Source organism: Rana temporaria, chromosome 12, assembly GCF_905171775.1.
Source record: "Rana temporaria chromosome 12, aRanTem1.1, whole genome shotgun sequence".
Classification (NCBI taxonomy): Eukaryota; Metazoa; Chordata; class Amphibia; order Anura; family Ranidae; genus Rana; species Rana temporaria.
In genome coordinates this window covers 115,777,895-115,798,326 of record NC_053500.1, presented here as the reverse complement: position 1 = coordinate 115,798,326, position 20,432 = coordinate 115,777,895, and the positions used below count along the sequence as shown (strand labels likewise).

The window sequence follows — 20,432 nt, the reverse complement described above, 5'->3', positions numbered from 1 at the left end:
AAGGGGGCGAGGAGTGGGTTAAGAGGAAGTTCCATTTTTAGGTGGAACTCCTCTTTAAGGTAAAAAAACTTTGTGCCACAGGATTTCTGCATCCCCCTGCCCTTATATTTAACTGTTTCCTGATCTCGATCCACCGCTGTGCCCGAGAACAGCTGCTCTCTTCGCTCTCTCTCACCTCACAGGGCGGATTGATAGCAACAGGAGCCAATGGCTCTCACTGCTGTCAAATCCTGCGGAGGGAAGAGGGGCAGAACTGAGCCACGCTGTCTATAGACACAGGCAGTACGGCTTGTAATTAAGACCGCACAAGTGTTCCTTAGCAAGTGGAAGAGGGGAAGCCAGGAGTTCTGGTGGGGACCGTAGAAGGGCAGGAAAGGGGCTGCTCTGCAGAATCATTGCATACAGCAGGTAACTATAACATATTTGTCATAAAAAATAAAAAGTTTTATAGCTGCAAAAGAAAATCTGGCGGGTGACTTGAGTAGGGAAAAGCTTGAAACACTTTTCTTGCTGTTGTGTCGTTTCTAACAGGTTTTTGTTGTTTCACATAGCTCATATCTTCACTGTAAATGGGCAACTCTTGAAGATCTTGAGAAAGATCCGAGGATCCAGCAGAAAATCAAGCGGTTTCGTACCAAACAAGCTCAGATGAAACATATATTCACTGAGGTCTGCTTAATGTGTTTTTTTTTTTTTTACTTTATTTTGTATGTTTCCCTAGCTCTTGGGGGCTCTATAATGGTTTATCAGTTATATTCTTTTTTTTTTTGTACATTTTAAAACTTCTCTTTTTAAATGGTTTTATTTAAACTTTTTATACAGAGTATATGTTGATAAAGATAGAGCACATCATGAGCTGTTTGCCTTTAGTGTCTCTCTCTCTCTCTCTCTCTCTCTCTCTCTCTCTCTCTCTCTCTCTCTCTCTCTCTCTCTCTCGGGGGTTGAGAGGGAGGAGTCATTGATCTGGCTCAGTCTGTAAATTTCAGTTTGCACTAGTGACTTCTGTCTTCTTTTTTCTTTTCTTTTTTCTTTCTAATCTAATATACAGGCATTAACCACTTCAGACCCGCGCTATTGACAAAAGACGTCAACAGCGCGGCTCTCAAGTGCCGGGTGGACGTCTTTGGACGTCTTTTTAAAAGCATTACCCGCGGGGTGGCGCGCAGCGGGTAAACACTGTCTCGGCGCATCGCTGAAGAGCCGATGCGTGTACCTGGCGGCCGCGATGTCCGCCGGGTGCACGCGATCGGCGGTGACACAGCAGGTGACAGCAGGGACGTGGAGCTCTGTGTGTAAACACAGAGCTCCACATGCTTTCAGAGGAGAGGAGACCGATCTGTGTCTCTTGTACATAGGGACACAGCATCGGTCACCTCCCCCAGTCACCCCCCTCCCCCCACACAGTTAGAACACACCCAGGGAATACATTTAACCCCTTCCTCACCCCCTAATGTTAACCCCTTCCCTGCCAGTCACATTTATACAGTAATTGGTGCATTTGTATAGCACTGATCGCTGTATAAATGTGAATGGTCCCAAATTTGTGTCAAAAGTGTCCGATATGTCCACCGCAATATCGCAGTCCCAATAAAAATCGCAGATCGCCGCCATTACTAGTAAAAAAATAAAAAAAAATCATAATTCTGTCCCCTATTTTGTAGGCGCTATAACTTTTGCGCAAACCAGTCGCTTATTGCGGGTTTTTTTATTTTTTTTTACAAAAATACGTCGAAAAATACGTATCGGCCGTAACTGAGAAAAAAAATAGTTTTTTTTGTTTTTTTTAAAAATGGGATATTTATTATAGCAACAAGTAAAAAAAAATATATTGCATTTTTTTCAAAATTGTTGCTCCTATTTTTGTTTATAGCGCAAAAAATAAAAACCGCAGAGGTGATCAAATACCACCAAAATAAAGCTCTATTTGTGGGGAAAAAAGGACGTCAATTTTGTTTGGGAGCCACGTCGCACGGCCGCGCAAATGTCAGTTAAAGTGACGCAGTGCCGGAATCTGAAATTTCGCCTGGGCACGAAGGGGGTTTATGTGCCCAGTAAGCAAGTGGTTAAACTAGAGCCTCACATGTTAGTTGGAAAATGCAAAACATTCACATGCTTGTTGTGTTTCATAATTAGCTAGCAAAGATAAATGTTCTAGTCTTAAACAAACATAACGAGTAAAAAAAATATATTAAAGCATCTGCATTTGCTTTTAACATGCTTTTCTCCCCGCCTAACCTTTTTTGGAATTCAGTGATGGCTGATATGTTAATTTTTTTCCCATAGCCAGATGAAGATATGTTTAATCCAGACTATGTAGAGGTGGACAGAGTACTAGAGGTGGCTCATACAAAGGACTCTGACACAGGAGAGGTAAGTGGTACTCTAGATATTGAACAGAAAATAATGAAAATAATGAACAAAATACCAACAAAAATATCCATAAAAATGCATTTAAAAAATATGTAAATTGATTTGCATTTTAATGAGTGAAAAAAGCATTTGACCCAAAACATGACCTAGTACTTGGTGGCAAAACCCTTGTTGGCAATCAGAGGTCAGACGTTTCTTGTAGTTGGCCACCAGGTTTGCACATGTCTCCAGAGGGACTTTACCCTGCTCCTCTTTGCAGATCCTCTCTCAAGTCATTAAGGTTTCAAGGCTGAGGTTTGGTAACTCGAAGCTTAAGCCCTTCTCACATATTTCCTATGGGATTTAGGTCTAGAAACTGGCTAGGCCACTCCAGGACCTTAACCGCTTAACCTATTTGTTTCTAGCTGCCCCCTAGCGATCGCTCCCCGGAGCTGAAAAACGGGGAGTGCCGTATGTAAACACTGCTTCACTGTGGCGGCTGCATCGATCGTGTAATTCCTTTTATAGGGAGACACGATCGATGACGTCAGACCTACAGCCACACCCCCCTACAGTTGTAAACACACACTAGGTGAAACATAACTCCTTCATAGCCCCCTGTGGTTAACTCCCAAACTGCAACTGTCATTTTCACAATAAACAATGCAATTTAAATGCATTTTTTGCTGTGAAAATGACAATGGTCCCAAAAATGTGTCAAAATTGTCCGAAGTGTCCGTCATAATGTCGCAGTCGCGAAAAAAAAAGCTGATCGCAGCCATTAGTAGTAAAAAAAAATATATTAAAAATGCAATAAAACTATCCCCTATTTTGTAAACGCTATAAATTTTGCGCAAACCAATCGATAAACGCTTATTGCGATTTTTTTTTTTTTTTACCAAAAATAGGTAGAAGAATACGTATCGGCCTAAACTGAGGGAAAAAAAAATGTTATGTTTTTGGAGGATATTTATTATAGCAAAAAGTAAAAAATATTGCATTTTTTTTTCAAAATTGTTGCTCTATTTTTGTTTATAGCGCAAAAAATAAAAACCGCAGAGGTGATCAAATACCACCAAAAAAAAGCTCTATTTGTGGGGAAAAAAGGACGCCAATATTGTTTGGGAGCCACGTCGCACGACCGCGCAATTGTCTGTTAAAGCGACGCAGTGCCGAATCGCAAAACCTGGCCTGGGCATTTAGCTGCCTAAATAAAGGTCCTGGGCTTAAGTGGTTAATGTACTTCTTCTCCTTGCGGGTTCTGTAGGATTTCAGTCCTTCACGGCGTAGTGAGTTAATAATCGGTTTCTTGGGCCCTACGGTCTTGCGTAGCTGCCTCAAGATCAAAATTCTCCCGTGTAGTTCTGGGCTGATTCCTCACTGTTCTCATGATCATTGAAACTCCACGAGGTGAGATCTTGCATGGAGCCCCAGACCAAGGGAGATTGACAGTTATTTTGAGTTTCTTCCATTTGCAACTAATCGCACCAACTGTTGTCACCTTTTCACGTGCTGCTTGGCGATGGTCTTGTAGCCCATTCTAGCCTTGTGTAGGTCTACAATCTTGTCCCTGACATACTTGGACAGCTCTTTGGTCTTGGCCGTGGTGAATCGATTGGAATCTGATTGATTTTGTGAACAGGTGTGTTTTTTTTTTTTTTATATACAGGTAACAAGCTGAGATTAGGGGCACTCCCTTTAAGATAGCACTCCTAATCGCAGCTCGTTACCTATATAGAAGACACCTGGGAGCCAGAAATCTTGCTGATTGATAGGGGATCAGATTCTTATTTCACTCATTAACCTCTTGACCACCGCCTCATGTCAAAAAGACGTCCTCTTTTTAAAGATGGATATCTCGGTAACGGCAGCAGCTGCTGCCACAACCGAGATATCCATCTATTCAGTGGCCGGTCCTGTACACGATAACGGCGGTCTCCGCGGCAGATTCGCCGCGAGATCGCCGTTATCGGTGGCGGGAGAGGGTCACCCGTTCCCGCCGCTCACCGGAGCCGTCGGTAGCGGCGGAGGCGATCGGCTCCGTTCGGCAGCTGACTGGGGATGCGAGTGAGGGAAAAATCGCCCCCACCCGTCCCCATAGCTCTGCTGGGCGGAAGTGACGTCAAAACGTCAGTCCCGCCCAGCGTCTTAAAGACCCCAGATCTCATATTTAAGAGGACCTGTCATGCTTTTTTCTATTACAAGGGATGTTTACATTCCTTGTAATAGGAATAAAAGTGATCAATTTTTTTTTTTTATTTCAGTGTAAAAAAATATAAACGAAATAAAAATAAATAAGAAAACAGAAAAAAAAAAATTTTTAAAGCGCCCCATCCCGACGAGCTCGCGCACAGAAGCGAACGCATACGCGAGTAGCGCCCGCATATGAAAACGGTGTTCAAACAACACAAGTGAGGTATCGCCGCGATCGTTAGAGTGAGAGCAATAATTCTAGCCCTAGACCTCCTCTGACACTCAAAAAATGCAACCTGTAGAATTTTTTAAACGTCGCCTATCGAGATTTTTAAGGGTAAAAGTTTGACGCCATGCCACGAGCGGGCGCAATTTTTAAGCGTGACATGTTGGGTATCATTTTACTTGGCGTAACATTATCTTTCACAATATATAAAAAAATTGGGCAAAATTTATTGTTGTCTTATTTTTTAATTAAAAAAAAGTCATTTTTTTCCCCCAAAAAAAGTGCGCTTGTAAGACCGCTGCGCAAATACGGTGTGACAAAAAGTATTGCAATGACTGCCATTTTATTCTCTAGGGTGTTAGAAAAAAAAAATATATAATGTTTGGCGGTTTTAAGTAATTTTCTAGCAAAAAAAACTGTTTTAGTCTCGTAAACACAGAATCTGAAAAACAGGCCCGGTGGGAAAGAGGTTAAAATGCGAAACAATTTATAACTTTTTTGAAATCTTTTACTGTTGAAATAAATCTACCATTAAAATTATAAACTGATAATTTCTTCAGTGGGCAAACGTACAAAATCAGCAGGGGATCAAATATTTTTTTCCCTCTCTGTAATTCCGTATTTTATGTATCAACTCTTTTGCTACCAGGCCCTGCGCTCCATTTTCAAATTCTGCTGACCAGACAATTTTTGCTAATTTTCTTTTGCATTCTTACCGTGCCACTTATAGCTTTTGAGTTTTTAATAGATCCCCACAACCTTATATTTTCTTAAAGCACATGACCAGTAGAATAAAAAGGTCCAGTTTTTTAAGGCCCCGTGATATTTGTGCAAATGTTTATGAAATCTAGATTTTTGCTAAAAATACACTAAAACCATTATTGGCAGATGAAAACACGCCTTTTCTCTACGGAGATAGACTATCACAGCAAGCAAACAAGCATAGGAAGCCTCGTGGAGACATCGCGCTCGCATCAATTCTATTGTACTGCGCATTGTTCATTAAATGATTTTAAATGCAGTATTACACTATGGAGTGTCCTCTGTTTATGTTTTCCTGAGATGCAAGGATTCGATTTAGTCTGTTACCCAGACACCAGCATAGGTCTATTGGGAGACCCTAAGGCTGCATTCACACCTCGGCGTACCTAATCGCGGCGTTTTGTCCCGCGAATTGCGGCGAAAAATTGCGGCGTTTTGTACCGCGATTTGCCGCGACAAAACGCCGCGATTTGCGGCGACAAAACGCCGCGATTGTGAATGCTGCCTTACCCCAGGTCCACATCTCCTATGCCGAACGCCGAAGCCGCCTGAAAAAAAGGGTCCGGGACTTGTTTTGAGCTTCAGGCGTGCAGCGTCTCGGCGTTCGGCGTGGAGATGTGAACCATCTCCATAGAGGGCAATGTAAAATCATCCCTCCAGCGTATTAGGGGCTGCTGCGGCGTCGCGCTTCAGGCGTATATACGCCTAGGTGTGAACAGAGCCTAAACCCCTGGGCTTGAAGAGACCGCCGTGATACTCTTTCTTAGGGGTCCTATTGGTGGATGGAAGTTCTTTAGTCATGAGTCTTCCTCTTTTCTCTTGCACAATTATGGAACTATAACTTTATACACAGATTGGTTTTAGGATCAACCATTTTCAGTTATTGGGACTTTTTCAGTCATTCACTTTTGGGACTTTAGATTCTATATATATTCATATTTTTTTTTTTTTATTATTATTATTATTATTGTTACAATTTTTTTTCATTTATTGCAGTCGGCACTGGTTCATTTTGGTGCATACTTGTATATTTGTTATTTATGTTTTTGATGTTTATAGGATACTGGTTCACTTTGGTATTTATTGTCGCATCCACATTTGATTCAACACATTTTATGAATTTTTTTTTTTATAGGTTGTTTTTACAGTTTTTCACGGAATTCATTATTTCCTTAATTTGGGATCTTGATCAAATTCTAGCGCAGTACCTCGTTATACCATATGTTTCGAGTTTTGTATCAAACCCTCGGTACTGGCAGCTTCCTTTACACTTACCGTATTTATCGGGGTATTGCGCGCTCCGGCGTATAGCGTGCACCCCTAAAGTGGACCTGCAATTTCTGTAAAAAAAAGATTTTAGTACTTACAGTTTTGGTGTCTTGCGTGGCGTCCATCGTCGGGTCCGTCTGCGGCTTCGGTGGTGTCCTCCTCGTCGGGTCCGGCGTCGTTCTGCGGTTGTGTCCTCTCCGCTCGATCCCCGCGCTGAGTTTGAACTACTGCGCCGGCATATACCGAGCGCAGTACACTCGTGTATAGTCGGGCAGGTTTGGCTCCTCTCGCGGTCACGTCCTGTACGTCCAGGACGTGACTGCGAGAGAAGCAGAGCCTGCCCGACTATACACGAGTGTACTGCACTCGGTATATGCCGGCGCAGTAATTCAAACTCGGTGTGGGTATCGGCGTATATCGTGCACCCACGATTTTGCCCTGAATTTCAGGGCAAAAAAGTGCGCGATATACGCCGATAAATATGGTAATTAATTTTATTTTATTTACCATTCACTTTTTTATTATTGTCTAGCGCAGTATTTCCTTTTGTTTTTTATTAAAGAAATGGGCATGTATTGCAGAGATTCCTTGCATGCTTTTTTTTTTTTTTGCCCACACACTTTTCATTGGTAAACTACAAGCAGAGCCACAATAGTTGGATATAAATAAGCCATAAGGACATCTGCTAGCCTGTGTATGTGTTTATTTTTTAATGTACTGTTCAGCAGAAAATCTAACAACTTGCTAAGGGTTTGTTGGTAGAGCAAGATGGCATTTGCATATTTTGATGTGTTTTCTCGCAGGAGGTGACACATTACCTGGTGAAGTGGTGCTCGCTGTCCTATGAAGAAAGCACTTGGGAGCTGGAGGAAGATGTTGATCCTGGCAAAGTCAAGGAATTTGAAGTGCTTCAAGTTCTGCCTGAGCACATTGTTACAGTAAGTGTACGATCTAAACAAAAAAGACCATTTATGGAAATCTGAATTTTTAAAGGGTCCCTCTCCTTTTTGATATTTGAATTATACTATTAAAAGGATTACCTATGTACCTTCTAATAGAATATTAAAAACAAAGCAGTAAGTTTTATAAATCTTTACTATTTTGATTGTACAGGTTGTTGGAGTTGTCTTTTGTGCCCCATAGTTTTGTATTTTCAGACTGATGTAGGTATGTGCCTACAATTCTCTCCAACTGCAATCTATGTGATATGTACAGTTCTTGTGATTTCCGTGATATGCCTTGGTCAGGGCAGGACTCAGGGTGGTGGGTGCCCCTGGGCTTGAGTTTGATTGAGGGGCCCCCTGTAGCCGAGAAGTGGGGGGGATTGTTGAGTGGGGGGGTGCCACATTCACAGTTGTTGAAACGGGGGGGGGGGGTTCCACCGATCCGAGTTGTTGAGCGAGGGGGGCTGATTGAAGCCGATCAAAGTTTTTCGAGAGGGGAGGGGCGCGCTGATTGGGGATCCTTTTACAATAAGGGTAATGAATCAAGCAGGGAATCCACAACCAGTCTCCCAGAACTCTCACCTCTATAGTAAATAAGGTATTCCTAAATCTCCCATTGCTCCTCTGCGTCCTCTCCAGCCGTGGCTGTTGTGGCTAATAGCTTCTGCTACTCCCGCGGGTTTCATGAGCCTCCGCTTACCTACATACACTCCAGCAAGGAGCACCAGAGCGGGGAGGGAAGAGGAGAAAGAAGCCTCCAATAGAGTAGTAAATTAGTAAAAACTTTGTTGTGTGCTAAATAGAGGTGGACTCTTACATAAGTGAATGTAAAATAAGCAAAGATCGCAAATCGCGGCGTTCTAAGCGCCGTCTTACTTCTCCTCTGGTCACTTCCGGTCTACGGTAGCCTCGCTTTCTCCCCTAGACCGGAAATCACCGGAGGAGAAGTAAGACCGCGCTTAGAACGCCGCAATTTGCGATCTTTTATTATTTTACATTCACTTATGTAAGAGTCCACCTCTGTTTAGCACACAACAACGTTTTTACTAATTTACTACTCTATTGGAGGCTTCTTTCTCCTCTTCCCTCCCCGCTCTGGTGCTCCTTGCTGGAGTGTATGGAATTAGGTAAGCGGGAGGCTCATGAAACCCGCGGGGGTAGCGGAAGCTATTAGCCACAACAGCCACGGCTGGAGAGGACGCAGAGGAGCAATGGGAGATTTAGGAATACCTTATTTACTATAGAGGTGAGAGTTCTGGGAGACTGATTGTGGATTCCCTGCTTGATTCATTACCCTTATTGTAAAAGGATCCCCAATGGAATGTTTTCCACCGTGTTCTCACATTTAGTCAGTCACCTGTCCCTAGGAGGGACATCCCCATTTTGGGACATTTTAGTGACTTTCTAGGACTATCCATCCATTTAATATATTTGCAATTTTTATTGTTTTTATTATTCATCCATCTTTTATTCACCTTTTATAGCACTTATTTGATACTGGTTTTAGATGTGTTTTTAGTGTATTTTTCTTTTGCGCAAGATCACTTTATATATAAATTGACCACATTTGTGTTAGGTGAACACTAAAGCCCTGTACACACGATCAGTCCATCCGATGAGAACGGACTGAAGGACCGTTGTCATAGGTTAACCCGATGAAGCTGACTGATGGTCTAAAGTGCCAACACACCATGGGTTCAAAAACCAATCAAATCCAACGCGGTGACGTAAAACACAACGACGTGCTGAGAAAAATGAAGTTCAATGCTTCCAAGCATGCGTCGACTTGATTCTGAGCATGTGCAGGTTTTTAACCGATGCTTTTGCATACTAACCGTCGGTTTTGACCTATCGGTTAGGCGGTTCAATTTTAAAGCAAGTTCTAAAATTTTGGACCGAAGGATAACTGACCGATGGGGCCCACACACCATCAGTTTGGACCGATGAAACGGTCCTTCAGTCTGTTTTCATCGGTTTTGACTGATCGTGTGTACGAGGCTTAACAGATTTTGCAGCTCTTGAGCACTTTATCACTCACATTCACTATTTACTCTTGAGTAGCGCGAAATATTTATACACACATTTTACCTTGCCAGTTGCACTTCTGGGTGCCTTTCAGATTTCCAGCTGCTGTGAGTTTTAACACAGAAAGGGTAAATCACAGAAAGGGTAATGCTGAAGGTATGGTTGCTGATATAATCTGCTGGGTGATCATTACATTGCTTTTGCTTTGCAAAGCTCCACATAGATCTCTGATCCTTGTTTTGTGTTCAGTAGAGTAGAGATCTCTGTGCAGGCCACATGAGTTCTTCACACCAAACTTGTCAAACCATGCTTTAATGGAGCTGGCTTTGTGTACAGGGACACTGTAATGCTGAAACAGAAATGGGTCCTTCCCCATCTCTTGTCACAAGGTTGGAAGCCCACTATTGGTTAAAATGTCTTTGCATACTGTACCATTAACAGTATTCTTCTATAGAAATACCATTTAGAGATGTACCCCCATAGTTTTGACAGTATAGGTAGAGGTGATGGTCTGGACTATTGCTCTTTGTTAATTAATTTATTTTATATTATTAAAATATCTTTAGAGATTTTTTTTTTTTTTCAATTACCTATTGTGTTTCTCCAGGAGCGGCCACCTTCTGATTTGTGGCAGAAGCTGGAGTGTTCTCGCACGTATAAAAATAACAACCAGCTAAGGGAATACCAGTTAGAGGGCATGAACTGGCTGCTCTTCAATTGGTACAACAGGTGAGATGAGATTTTTTTTTTTTGATTGGTGTAAATATTATGCTTGAATATAGACTGTTAACATGGAGCATGCAGCTTCTCTCAAGCTAAATGTATTTGCTTGTGTGTATCATTGAGTATACATTAAGCACACCAAACAATTGCTGAACTTCGTTTTAAACTCTACTCTAAATAAGCCGTTATTCTTTTGTACAGTAAGGTCGGGTTCACACTGCTCCGACATAGAATTCGGTCAACTTCCGATCCGACTTTGCCCAACGAATTCATGTATGACTTCCATAACCGGGATCCGACTTTGATCCGACAACACCAGGCCCTTTGAGTCTGGTCTAAATCTTAAAGGGGAATCCCATGCCACATTTAAAAAAAAATGTATGCATCTGGTCTGGTATGGATCTCAAAGGGGAAACCCCACGCCAAAAAAAGACATGGGGTCCCACCCAAAAAAAACCATACCAGACCGTTATCCGAGCATGCAGCCTGGAAAGGGGGGGCAAGGGGGGACCCCCCTCCTGGATCCTGTGCTTTGCAACCCCCCCAAAGGCACCTTGTCCTCATGTTGATGGGGACAAGGGCCTCTTCCCGACCACCCTGTGCGTAGGTTTTGAGGGGTTTGCGGGCAGGGAGCTTATTGCAATCTGGGGGCCAGATTCCAGCCCCCCACCCTATTTGAGTGAGTAGGGTACATTGTACTCATTCACCCAAAAAAGTGTCAAAAATAAATAAAACCAGTACACAGGTTTTTGACAAAGTCCTTTTATTAAAGTAGCTCCAATGTGTCTTCTCCCTCCGGTTCTCCTCTCTCCTCTGTCTAGTCTCCCGACGCTAGCTCCCGCTGTTGTGTTCGTTCCGGGGTGTGCCATTACTTGTATCACTATGGGGCGTGGCCAACTATATATATATATATATATATATATATATATATATATATATATATATATATATATATATATATATATATATATATATATATATATATAATTGATTTATTTATTATGTATATAAATAATATATTTTATTATTTTATTTATTTTATACGTTTTGGGTAAAGTGGATTGCTCTTTTACCCTGTCCTTAATACTTATGGGAAGATATCTCCCCACCGTGGCTCGGCTTTGAGCTGAACCGGTCCATCTCAAGTTTCTATAAATTGAGTAGGTTATACTGTATTTAAGCATATAAGCTCCGTTTTGTGTTGAAAATAACTGTGAAATCTAAAACTCTGATGGGTGTCACAAGATGTCCGTTTGCCCCCTTCTCACTCTATCATTACTGTGCAGGAGTGTGGGGTGTAGCAAGATGGCGGCGACGGAACGTCACTTCCGGAGCAATCTGTGATGGGGAGCGGAATGTGACACTACACAGGCAATAGGTGCTTAGTTGGCTCATTAACCACTTCCCGACCGCCTCATGTAGATATACGTCGGCAGAATGGCACGGACAGGCACATTAACGTACCTGTACGTGCCTGCCTAGACGTGGGTTGGGGGTCCGATCGGGACCCCCCCCCCCCCCCGCTACACGCGGCGGTCGGGTTCCCTCGGGGAGCGATCCGGGACGACGGCGCGGCTATTTGTTTCTAGCCGCTCCGTCGCGATCGCTCCCCGGAGCTGAAGAACGGGGAGAGCCGTATGTAAACACGGCTTCCCCGTGCTTCACTATGGCGCTGCATCGATCGAGTGATCCCCTTTATAGGGGAGACTCGATCGATGACGTCATTCCTACAGCCACACCCCCCTACAGTTGTAAACACACACTAAGTGTACACTAAATCCTACAGCGCCACCTGTGGTTAACTCCCAAACTGCAACTGTCATTTTCACAATAAAGAATGCAATTTAAATGCATTTTTTGCTGTGAAAATGACAATGGTCCCAAAAATGTGTCAAAATTGTCCGAAGTGTCCGCCATAATGTCGCAGTCACGAAAAAAATCGCTGATCGCCGCCATTAGTAGTAAAAAATAAATAAATTATAAAAATGCAATAAAACTATCCCCTATTTTGTAAACGCTATATATTTTGCGCAAACCAATCGATAAACGCTTATTACGATTTTTTTTTACCAAAAATAGGTAGAAGAATACGTATCGGCCTAAACTGAGGGGAAAAAAAAAATTATATATGTTTTTGGGGGATATTTATTATAGCAAAAAGTAAAAAATATTGAATTTTTTTCAAAATTGTCGCTCTATTTTTGTTTATAGCGCAAAAAATAAAAACCGCAGAGGTGATCAAATACCACCAAAAGAAAGCTCTATTTGTGGGGAAAAAAGGACGCCAATTTTGTTTGGGAGCCACGTCACACGACCGCGCAATTGTCTGTTAAAGCGACGCAGTCCCGAACTGTAAAAACACCTTGGGTCTTTAGGCTGCATATTGGTCCGGGGCTTAAGTGGTTAAATATTTTGTGTTTTTTTTGTTGTCTCACAAAGACATTTAGTCGAGTTCACACAGGTATTATGAAGCAGACCAGATACACTTTAATGAAATAGAAGTTTAAACAAAGGGGTCACACTTTTAAAGCACCCCTGTTGATACAGTAAAAAATAAATAAAAATTAACGTAACCTCTAAAGATAAGATATTTACTGTATTTATTGGCGTATAACACTGACTTTTTTACCCTGAAAATAGAGGGTAAACTGTGCCTGTGTGTTATATGCAGGGGGCTATGGAAAGTTTTTTTCCTGAAACTTCTCTTAAAGCTAGGTTGTGTGTTATACACCGATTAAATACGGCAATACTTGCCTTTCCAGCATAAGTTGAAAGCTTTGCCATCTTGAGCTACGGACACTGCTAGTATCCGACACTTCCGGGCCCGTCTGATACCTTGTCCCGGATGGGCATATTGTTTCCCCCAGCAGCCGCTACATGATTTCAGGACACAGGGACATAATCGCCATCAGGAGGAACCGCCACAACCGGTGAAGGAAGGACCAGGTATCCATTGCACCTTTTAAGTTTTGGAAACCAGCGGCAGCCATAGCTTTTTAAAAGTATGAAGATCACACTCAGGCTGCTGGGGGGGACAAGCAACCTGTAAAATAGATGTAGATTTCCATGTTGGGTTACGTTTTCTTTAGTATTTTGACAATTTAAAGTGTGAATAGTAATGACTGTTTTTTTTACCTTGTAGAAAAAACTGTATCCTGGCAGACGAGATGGGTCTTGGTAAAACCATCCAGTCGATCACTTTTCTCTCTGAGATTTGCTTCATGGGAATTCGCGGGCCTTTTCTGATCATTGCTCCACTGTCCACGATCACCAACTGGGAGCGAGAGTTTCGAACATGGACAGAGTTGAATGCTGTGGTTTACCATGGAAGTCAGATCAGTCGGCAGATGATCCACCAGTATGAGATGTGCTACAGGGATACCCAAGTGAGTCTGATTTCTAATTTGATGTACTGATGCTGCGGTCATGTAATGGAGTTTATTTCCTGCTGTAGGACTGTTTTGATGAAGTCAAAGATGTAAAGGAACTTGGAGCGTCATGTCCAGTACTTTTTTCCGAGCCTCTTCGTCATACTTATGGAGGCCAGTAGACTCCTTCGTGACTTTGATTTTTTGATCCACAACTTTCGATTTTTTTTTATTTATTTTTTTACTTTTCCGCTTCCACCCTCTGATCCTTATTGAGTAACCTTTACCATCTCCTATATTAATTAAATTATCTTTTTACCTAAAAAAATTTAAATTTGTTATAGCTTCAATTTGCACCAGTTATTTTAACATCCTCTAGCAGACCATATTTAGTGTTTTTTGTTCTGTATGCAGCTCATTCGGATCATGTTCTATTTTAGCTGCTTATAATGAATAAGGCACTGGGGATATTTAATTCAGCTCCGCAAGATTTACCCCCTTTATGACCAGGTAATTTTTTGCGATCCAGCACTGCATTAATTTAACTGACAATTGCGTGGTGGTGCGACCCTGTACCCAATCAAAATGTATGTCCTTTATTTTCCCACAAATAGAGCTTTCTTTTGATAGTGTTTAATCAACAAAAGACCGACCATTTTAAAGAAAAAAAATTATTGTTTACTTTTTGCTATAAAACCTATCCAATTAAAAAATGAAAAAAATCTAATTTCTTCATCAATTTAGGCCAATATGTATTCTGCTACAATTTTTTGGTAAAAAAAATCCCAATAAGCATTTATTCGTTGTTTTTTTTACTAGTAATGGCACGATCAACGACTTTTAGCAGGACTGCGATATTGCAGCAGACAGTCGGGACACTAACTGATACTTTTTGGGGACCATTCACACTAATACAGTGATCAGTGCTAAAATATGCACTGTCACTGTACTAATGACACTGGCTGGGAAGGGGTTAAACATCAGGGGTGATGAACGGGTTAACTGTATGCCTAACGTGTTTTCTCACTGTGTGGGAGGTGTTTTTACTAGAGGACGGCATTGATCCATGTTTCTGCTTTGCAGGAACACAGGCTAAATGCATTTCTTACTGCCAGAACGGCAATCTGCCTTGTTTACATAGGCAGACCACTGTTCTGGCTCTCTGCCTAATGATCGGCGGGTGCCGGCAGACATTGACTTCTTGCTTATTGTAGGACACAACAGACTTCTGTCTCATTAGCCTCTTCGAGAAATGTTATACACATTCTGGCTTATTCACCTGCTCTCTACAGCCCCATACACACTATTAGATTTTATGCAGATTTTTTTCTTCAGATTTACCAAAACCATGTAATGCAAGGGCCTGCCTGAATGCACACAAATTGAATCTCTTAAGGTTTGACCTCCATATTTTATGGTTTTGGTAAAACTGAAGACAAAAATCTGCAGAAAATCTAATAGTGTGTATGGGGTCTTACTAACATGCTAGGCTTTTTACTGAGCATCCACGTTTCCTGTTGGTTTGTCATGACTAAGATTTTGAGAGGGTCATCCCTGCCAGAGTTCCCAATTCATTTTAAGTGGATCTAAGGGCATGATTATCTTTGGGTTTTCCTATGGGTTTTGTGGCTAAAGCTGGCCATACATGGATCGAAAATTCAGATGGTTCAGCAGGGGCCAGACAAATTTCTATCCATGCATGGGCAGGTTGGGTGTACAGAATTTGATCTACCAATCAACTTCTATACAAGCACCCTGTTGCATTTATTCTGTTCAATCAGCGTTACCAGCTATAGCCAGCAGCGCTGATCAGTGTGTTCTAAGGAAGTCTCCCCGCTGTCAGAATACAATAGCACAGCGGGAGGATTTCCCCATCCACCTAGTATGTGTGGACGGGAGAATCAAGTCATTTTGTTCAACACACTAGTTGGACTATCAATGAGTCATCTATGGCCAGCCTTAGAATTAGAAGTTGCAGCAGGTCAATCAATAACTGAATTTAGGTATACAGTACTGCATCACTCGGCCCCGCCCCCCCGGTGCACCGCGTCATCGGATGTGATTGACAGCAGCGCCAGCCAATGGCTGCGCTGCTATCAATCCGTCCAGCCTAGCCAATCAACGGCCAGGCTGGGAACCGAAGAGGATCACGGGGACGCGCGTGGGGCTTTCGAGGGGTGAGGTAAGTAAAACGGGGGTTCGGGGGGGGGGGCGGTACCGTCGGATGTTTTTTCACCTTAATGCATAGGGTGCATTAAGGTGAAAAAACATTTACCTTTACAACCCCTTTAAAGCGGAGTTGCAATCTGGGGAAAAAATAAAATAAAAGTCAGCAGCTACAAATTATTTTATAAGGACACTTGCCTGAGTGTCCAGGGAGCCCGCGATGTTGGCACCCCGGAGCCGATTTGGCCTTCGGCTCTGGGTGCAGGTGCCGGCATCTTCACGAAGGGATAAAGGAAGTGAAGCCTTTTGACTTCAAAGCTTGTTTCCTACTTGCCATGTGCGAGTTGCACTGCGCTTTCTAAATGGTCCCACTGTCTTCTGGGATTTGTGAAGGCAGCGGGGGGGGGGGGGGAGGCTGGAAATTACCTTTCGGCCAAGATGGAAATTGTAATGTCAGCTAATATTCAGACGACATCCATTGACAAAAAGCTTAAGGCGGAGTCACGCATACGCACGCTACGTCATTTCCGGGTTGTGAGGAGATCCGGTGGAACGCAGCTGGGACGCACACTGCCTATCCCGACCTCCGACACGCTTACTTAACCCACTTTTTTTAGTGTATGCTTTGGGGTTATTACCAGCTGTTATCTATGTTTTGATGCTGGGAGACCCCTTGTTTTTTAATAAACACCTTGGTACTACACTATTGGGCCCTTGTCTCTTCCTATGAGGATTCACTGTTGAGGAATTGCTACCATCATAGCAGCTTCGCTCAGGACTTGGGAACACAGGATGTCATCTAGCGGGAAGGCTGGAGGTCAGGTGGCCGGCGCTCAAGTTCTGGCCATCTCTGAATAGACCAGCGGCAGCTGGCAACAATAACATACATTCATGCAATGCATGAATGTATGTTATTAGACCTGGAAGTGGGAGCAGATTCCTGGTTTTGACAGGTATCCACTCCCCACCCTCCCCCCAAAAAGTTGCCAAATGTGGCAGCAGAGAGGGGAAGGAAGCAAACAAGTGGAGCTTCCCCTTTTTGGTGGAGCTCGGCCTTAAGCAACTTGGCCAGTGATCAGAGCTCTACCACCCCACATAATATTGAGTTTCAAGCAAACTTACCTTTTTAAATAACACGTAGGTACAGTTCAAGCATATTTTTGATTTGTAGTTGTGCATATCAATTGTTTCTTTTATTTTAACTAACTGTACAGTTTTCATTCATTAATAGGGAGTGCCAGTTCCGACAATCTTCAAGTTCCACGTGGTCATCACAACTTTTGAAATGATTCTGACTGACTGTCCAGAGCTGAAAAAAATCAGGTGGAGTTGTGTTATCATTGACGAGGCCCATCGGCTGAAGAACAGGAACTGCAAGCTCCTTGAAGGCCTGAAACTTATGGCACTGGTGAGTAAAGGAAGCATGGGTGGGGGGGTTACAGAATAGGCCACACTGATTTACATTTTGAAGTGTCTTGAAAATAACTTAAATCATGTGGGTGCTGTGCCATTGATAAGTGTGCAGGACAAGGGGGGGGTTTCCCATGTACAATCATCTTGCAAAGATTCATTCAGTTGCCAGTTCTCGGCTCACATTCACTGAATCTGAACTGCAGTTTAGACCTGTGCTGACAGGCACAGTAGAGTTGCTCACACTGTAATTGCATAGTTAGGTTGAAAAAAGACCCAAGTCCATCTAGTTCAAAAAAAAAAAAAAAAAATAGTAATGTAATCCCATATACACAATCCTTCACCCACAGTTGATCCAGAGGAAGGAAAAAAAAAAAAAAAAAAAACAGCAAAGCATTCTCCGATTTGCTACAGCAGGGAAAAAAATCCTTCCTGATCCCCCAAGAGGCAATTGGATTTTCCCTGGATCAACTTTACCTATAAATGTTAGTACCCAGTGATATTATGTACATTTAGGAACGAATCCAGGCCTTTCCTAAAGCAATCTACTGAGCTGGCCAGAACCACCTCTGGAGGGAGTCTATTCAACATTTTTACAGCTCTTACTGTGAACAGACCTTCCGTATTTGGAGGTGAAATCTCTTTTTCTCTAGACGTAAGGAGTGCCCCCTTGTCCTCAGGGTTGACCGTAAAGTGAATAACTCAACACCAAGTTCACTATATGGACCCCTTATATATGTGTACACGTTGATCGTATCCCCCCTTATTCTCCTCTTCTCAAGAGTGAATAAATTCAGTTCTTCTAATCTTTCCTCATAGCTGAGCTCCTCCATGCCTCTTACCGGTATCAGTTTGGTTGTCCTTCTCTGCACTTTCTCCAGTTCCCTGATATCCTTTTTGAGAACTGGTGCCCAAAACTGAACTGCATATTCCAGATGAGGTCTTACTAATGATTTGTACAGGGGCAAAATTCTCTCTCTCTCTTGAGTCCATACCTCTCTTAATACAAGAAAGGACTTTGCTCGCTTTGGAAACCGCAGCTTGGCATTGCATGTTATTATTGAGTTTATGATCAACTAAAACCCCCAGATCCTTCTCCACTATGAATCTCCCCAGTTGTACTCCCCCTAGTATGTATGATGCATGCATATTCTTATTCCCTAAGTGCATAACTTTACATTTATCAACATTAAACCTCATTTCACCAGTAATTTGATTTCTGGTCACAGACTAATCTCGGGCTCCGTCATTCTTTTTCAGTATTTTGTATTGTATAACACAATTCCAGCCTTTTCTGTTATTTTTTCAGTTGGAAAGCAATGTTTAAAGGGACACTGTCACTTTGATCATTATGGCTTTGATTGGTGGTGTATTGATTTGAATTTCTTTCCTAAAATTGTATTGTTGCAGTAAGTGCATGTTTTCTTCCTTTTCCTAACTTTAGGAACACAAGGTACTTCTTACTGGAACACCTCTACAGAACTCGGTAGAGGAGTTGTTCAGCCTGCTCAACTTCTTGGAACCAAATCAGTTTCCTTCTGAAAGCACTTTTTTGGAGGAGTTTGGAGATCTTAAAACGGAAGAACAAGTAAGAAGTTCTCTCTGTAAGACTGTAGTGTAACAATCAGAAAAAGGAGTTTGTTCTGTATTGATTGTATCATCCTGACTTTGTACAGTTCTCAGGGGAAATTCTTCGAAACTGGTTGGATATTGGTTGTGGTCAAATCGCCAATGTGACATGTCTCCCACAGGGGACACCCTCACCAAAGTACTATTTCACTTCACATAATGAATCAAACTTGAGGACAGGTTCACTTAGGGCTGAGGAGTTTTTCAAGCATTTTGCATTGAAAAAAACACCTGAAATGCTTCCCTTCAAAATCAATGAATGTGTTCACTCTGGGGTGGTGCGCTTCCGTTGTGGTGAAAAAAATCCTGTTTGCAGCATCTTTGGTACATGTTTGGGGAGTTCAAAATCTGCACTAAAAACGCACCTTCCCATTGAAGGTAATGGAAACCGCGTTTAAATCGGGCCCGCTATGTGTTTTTGGTGCGTTTTTTTTAAATTTTTTTGTCGCATTTCCTTGAAAAACCACACTGCAAATGCGGCAAAATTTTTTTTTTGCAGCGCCCTAACATTGTTCTCTGTATCTTTGTTCGGAGATCAATTGACAGGTGGTGAGGAGGCGTTGTATTGCCTCCTCACTGCCTGCTTTAACCCCTTGAACCCCACTCTAATGCACTGCAACTGCATGCAAAAATGTATGTGGCTAAATTGTATTGAGCAGGTCCCTCTGATTCCTCCTGTATTGATAAGGGACTACTTGGCAACCAGCAAATGTTGAGACAATGAGCAATACGGTGGGACTTCTAGTGTCTATAATGCAGTGTGTGTAATGTACTATATAGTGTAAGACACAAAATCCGGGCACCCGATCGCAATTGTGACTCGAATTAGCGACCTGGCGCCTGGGCAAGGAAGCTTAGGCCTGTAGAAGGCCACAAAGCCGCGGCCTCAATGAGGTGGGGGCGCATGGAGACGCAGGATACCCCATCCTGTGTCTTCGTGCGCTCCCCAGCCACGCGATTGCGTGGGGCCGCGCCGGCCGGTAATTGAGGCCGCAGCTTTGCGGCCTTCTGCAGGCCAATGCTTCCTTCTGTAATCTAGCGCCATCTTGTGGTGGCCATTGGCATGACAAGTAAACCAGCAATTCTAATGGAGCTTCCCCAGTGTTTTCACAGTTGGGAAAAAAATACCCTTTTTTTAATTATAAAAATAAGACAACCGTAAAGTTAGCCCAATTTTTTTTTTTATATTGTGAAAGATAATGTTACGCCGAGTAAATTGATACCCAACATGTCACACTTCAAAATTGCGTCCGCTCGTGGAATGGCGACAAACTTTTACCCTTCAAAATCTCCATAGGCGACGTTTAAAAAATTCTACAGGTTGCTTTCTTTTGAGTTACAGAGGAGGTCTAGGGCTAGAATTATTGC

General features: G+C 42.5%; 1 protein-coding gene across 1 annotated transcript in view; it reads left to right on the top strand.

The window, feature by feature from the left end:
- CHD6 (chromodomain helicase DNA binding protein 6) overlaps nt 1-20,432 on the top strand; it is a 169,067-nt gene that overhangs the window by 79,195 nt on the left and 69,440 nt on the right. The window contains exons 8-14 of the mRNA XM_040330292.1: nt 552-669; nt 2,284-2,370; nt 7,603-7,737; nt 10,376-10,497; nt 13,634-13,877; nt 17,257-17,433; nt 18,880-19,023. Of these exons, the coding sequence (XP_040186226.1) occupies nt 552-669; nt 2,284-2,370; nt 7,603-7,737; nt 10,376-10,497; nt 13,634-13,877; nt 17,257-17,433; nt 18,880-19,023 (1,027 nt within the window). The remainder of the gene's footprint in view (nt 1-551; nt 670-2,283; nt 2,371-7,602; nt 7,738-10,375; nt 10,498-13,633; nt 13,878-17,256; nt 17,434-18,879; nt 19,024-20,432) is intronic.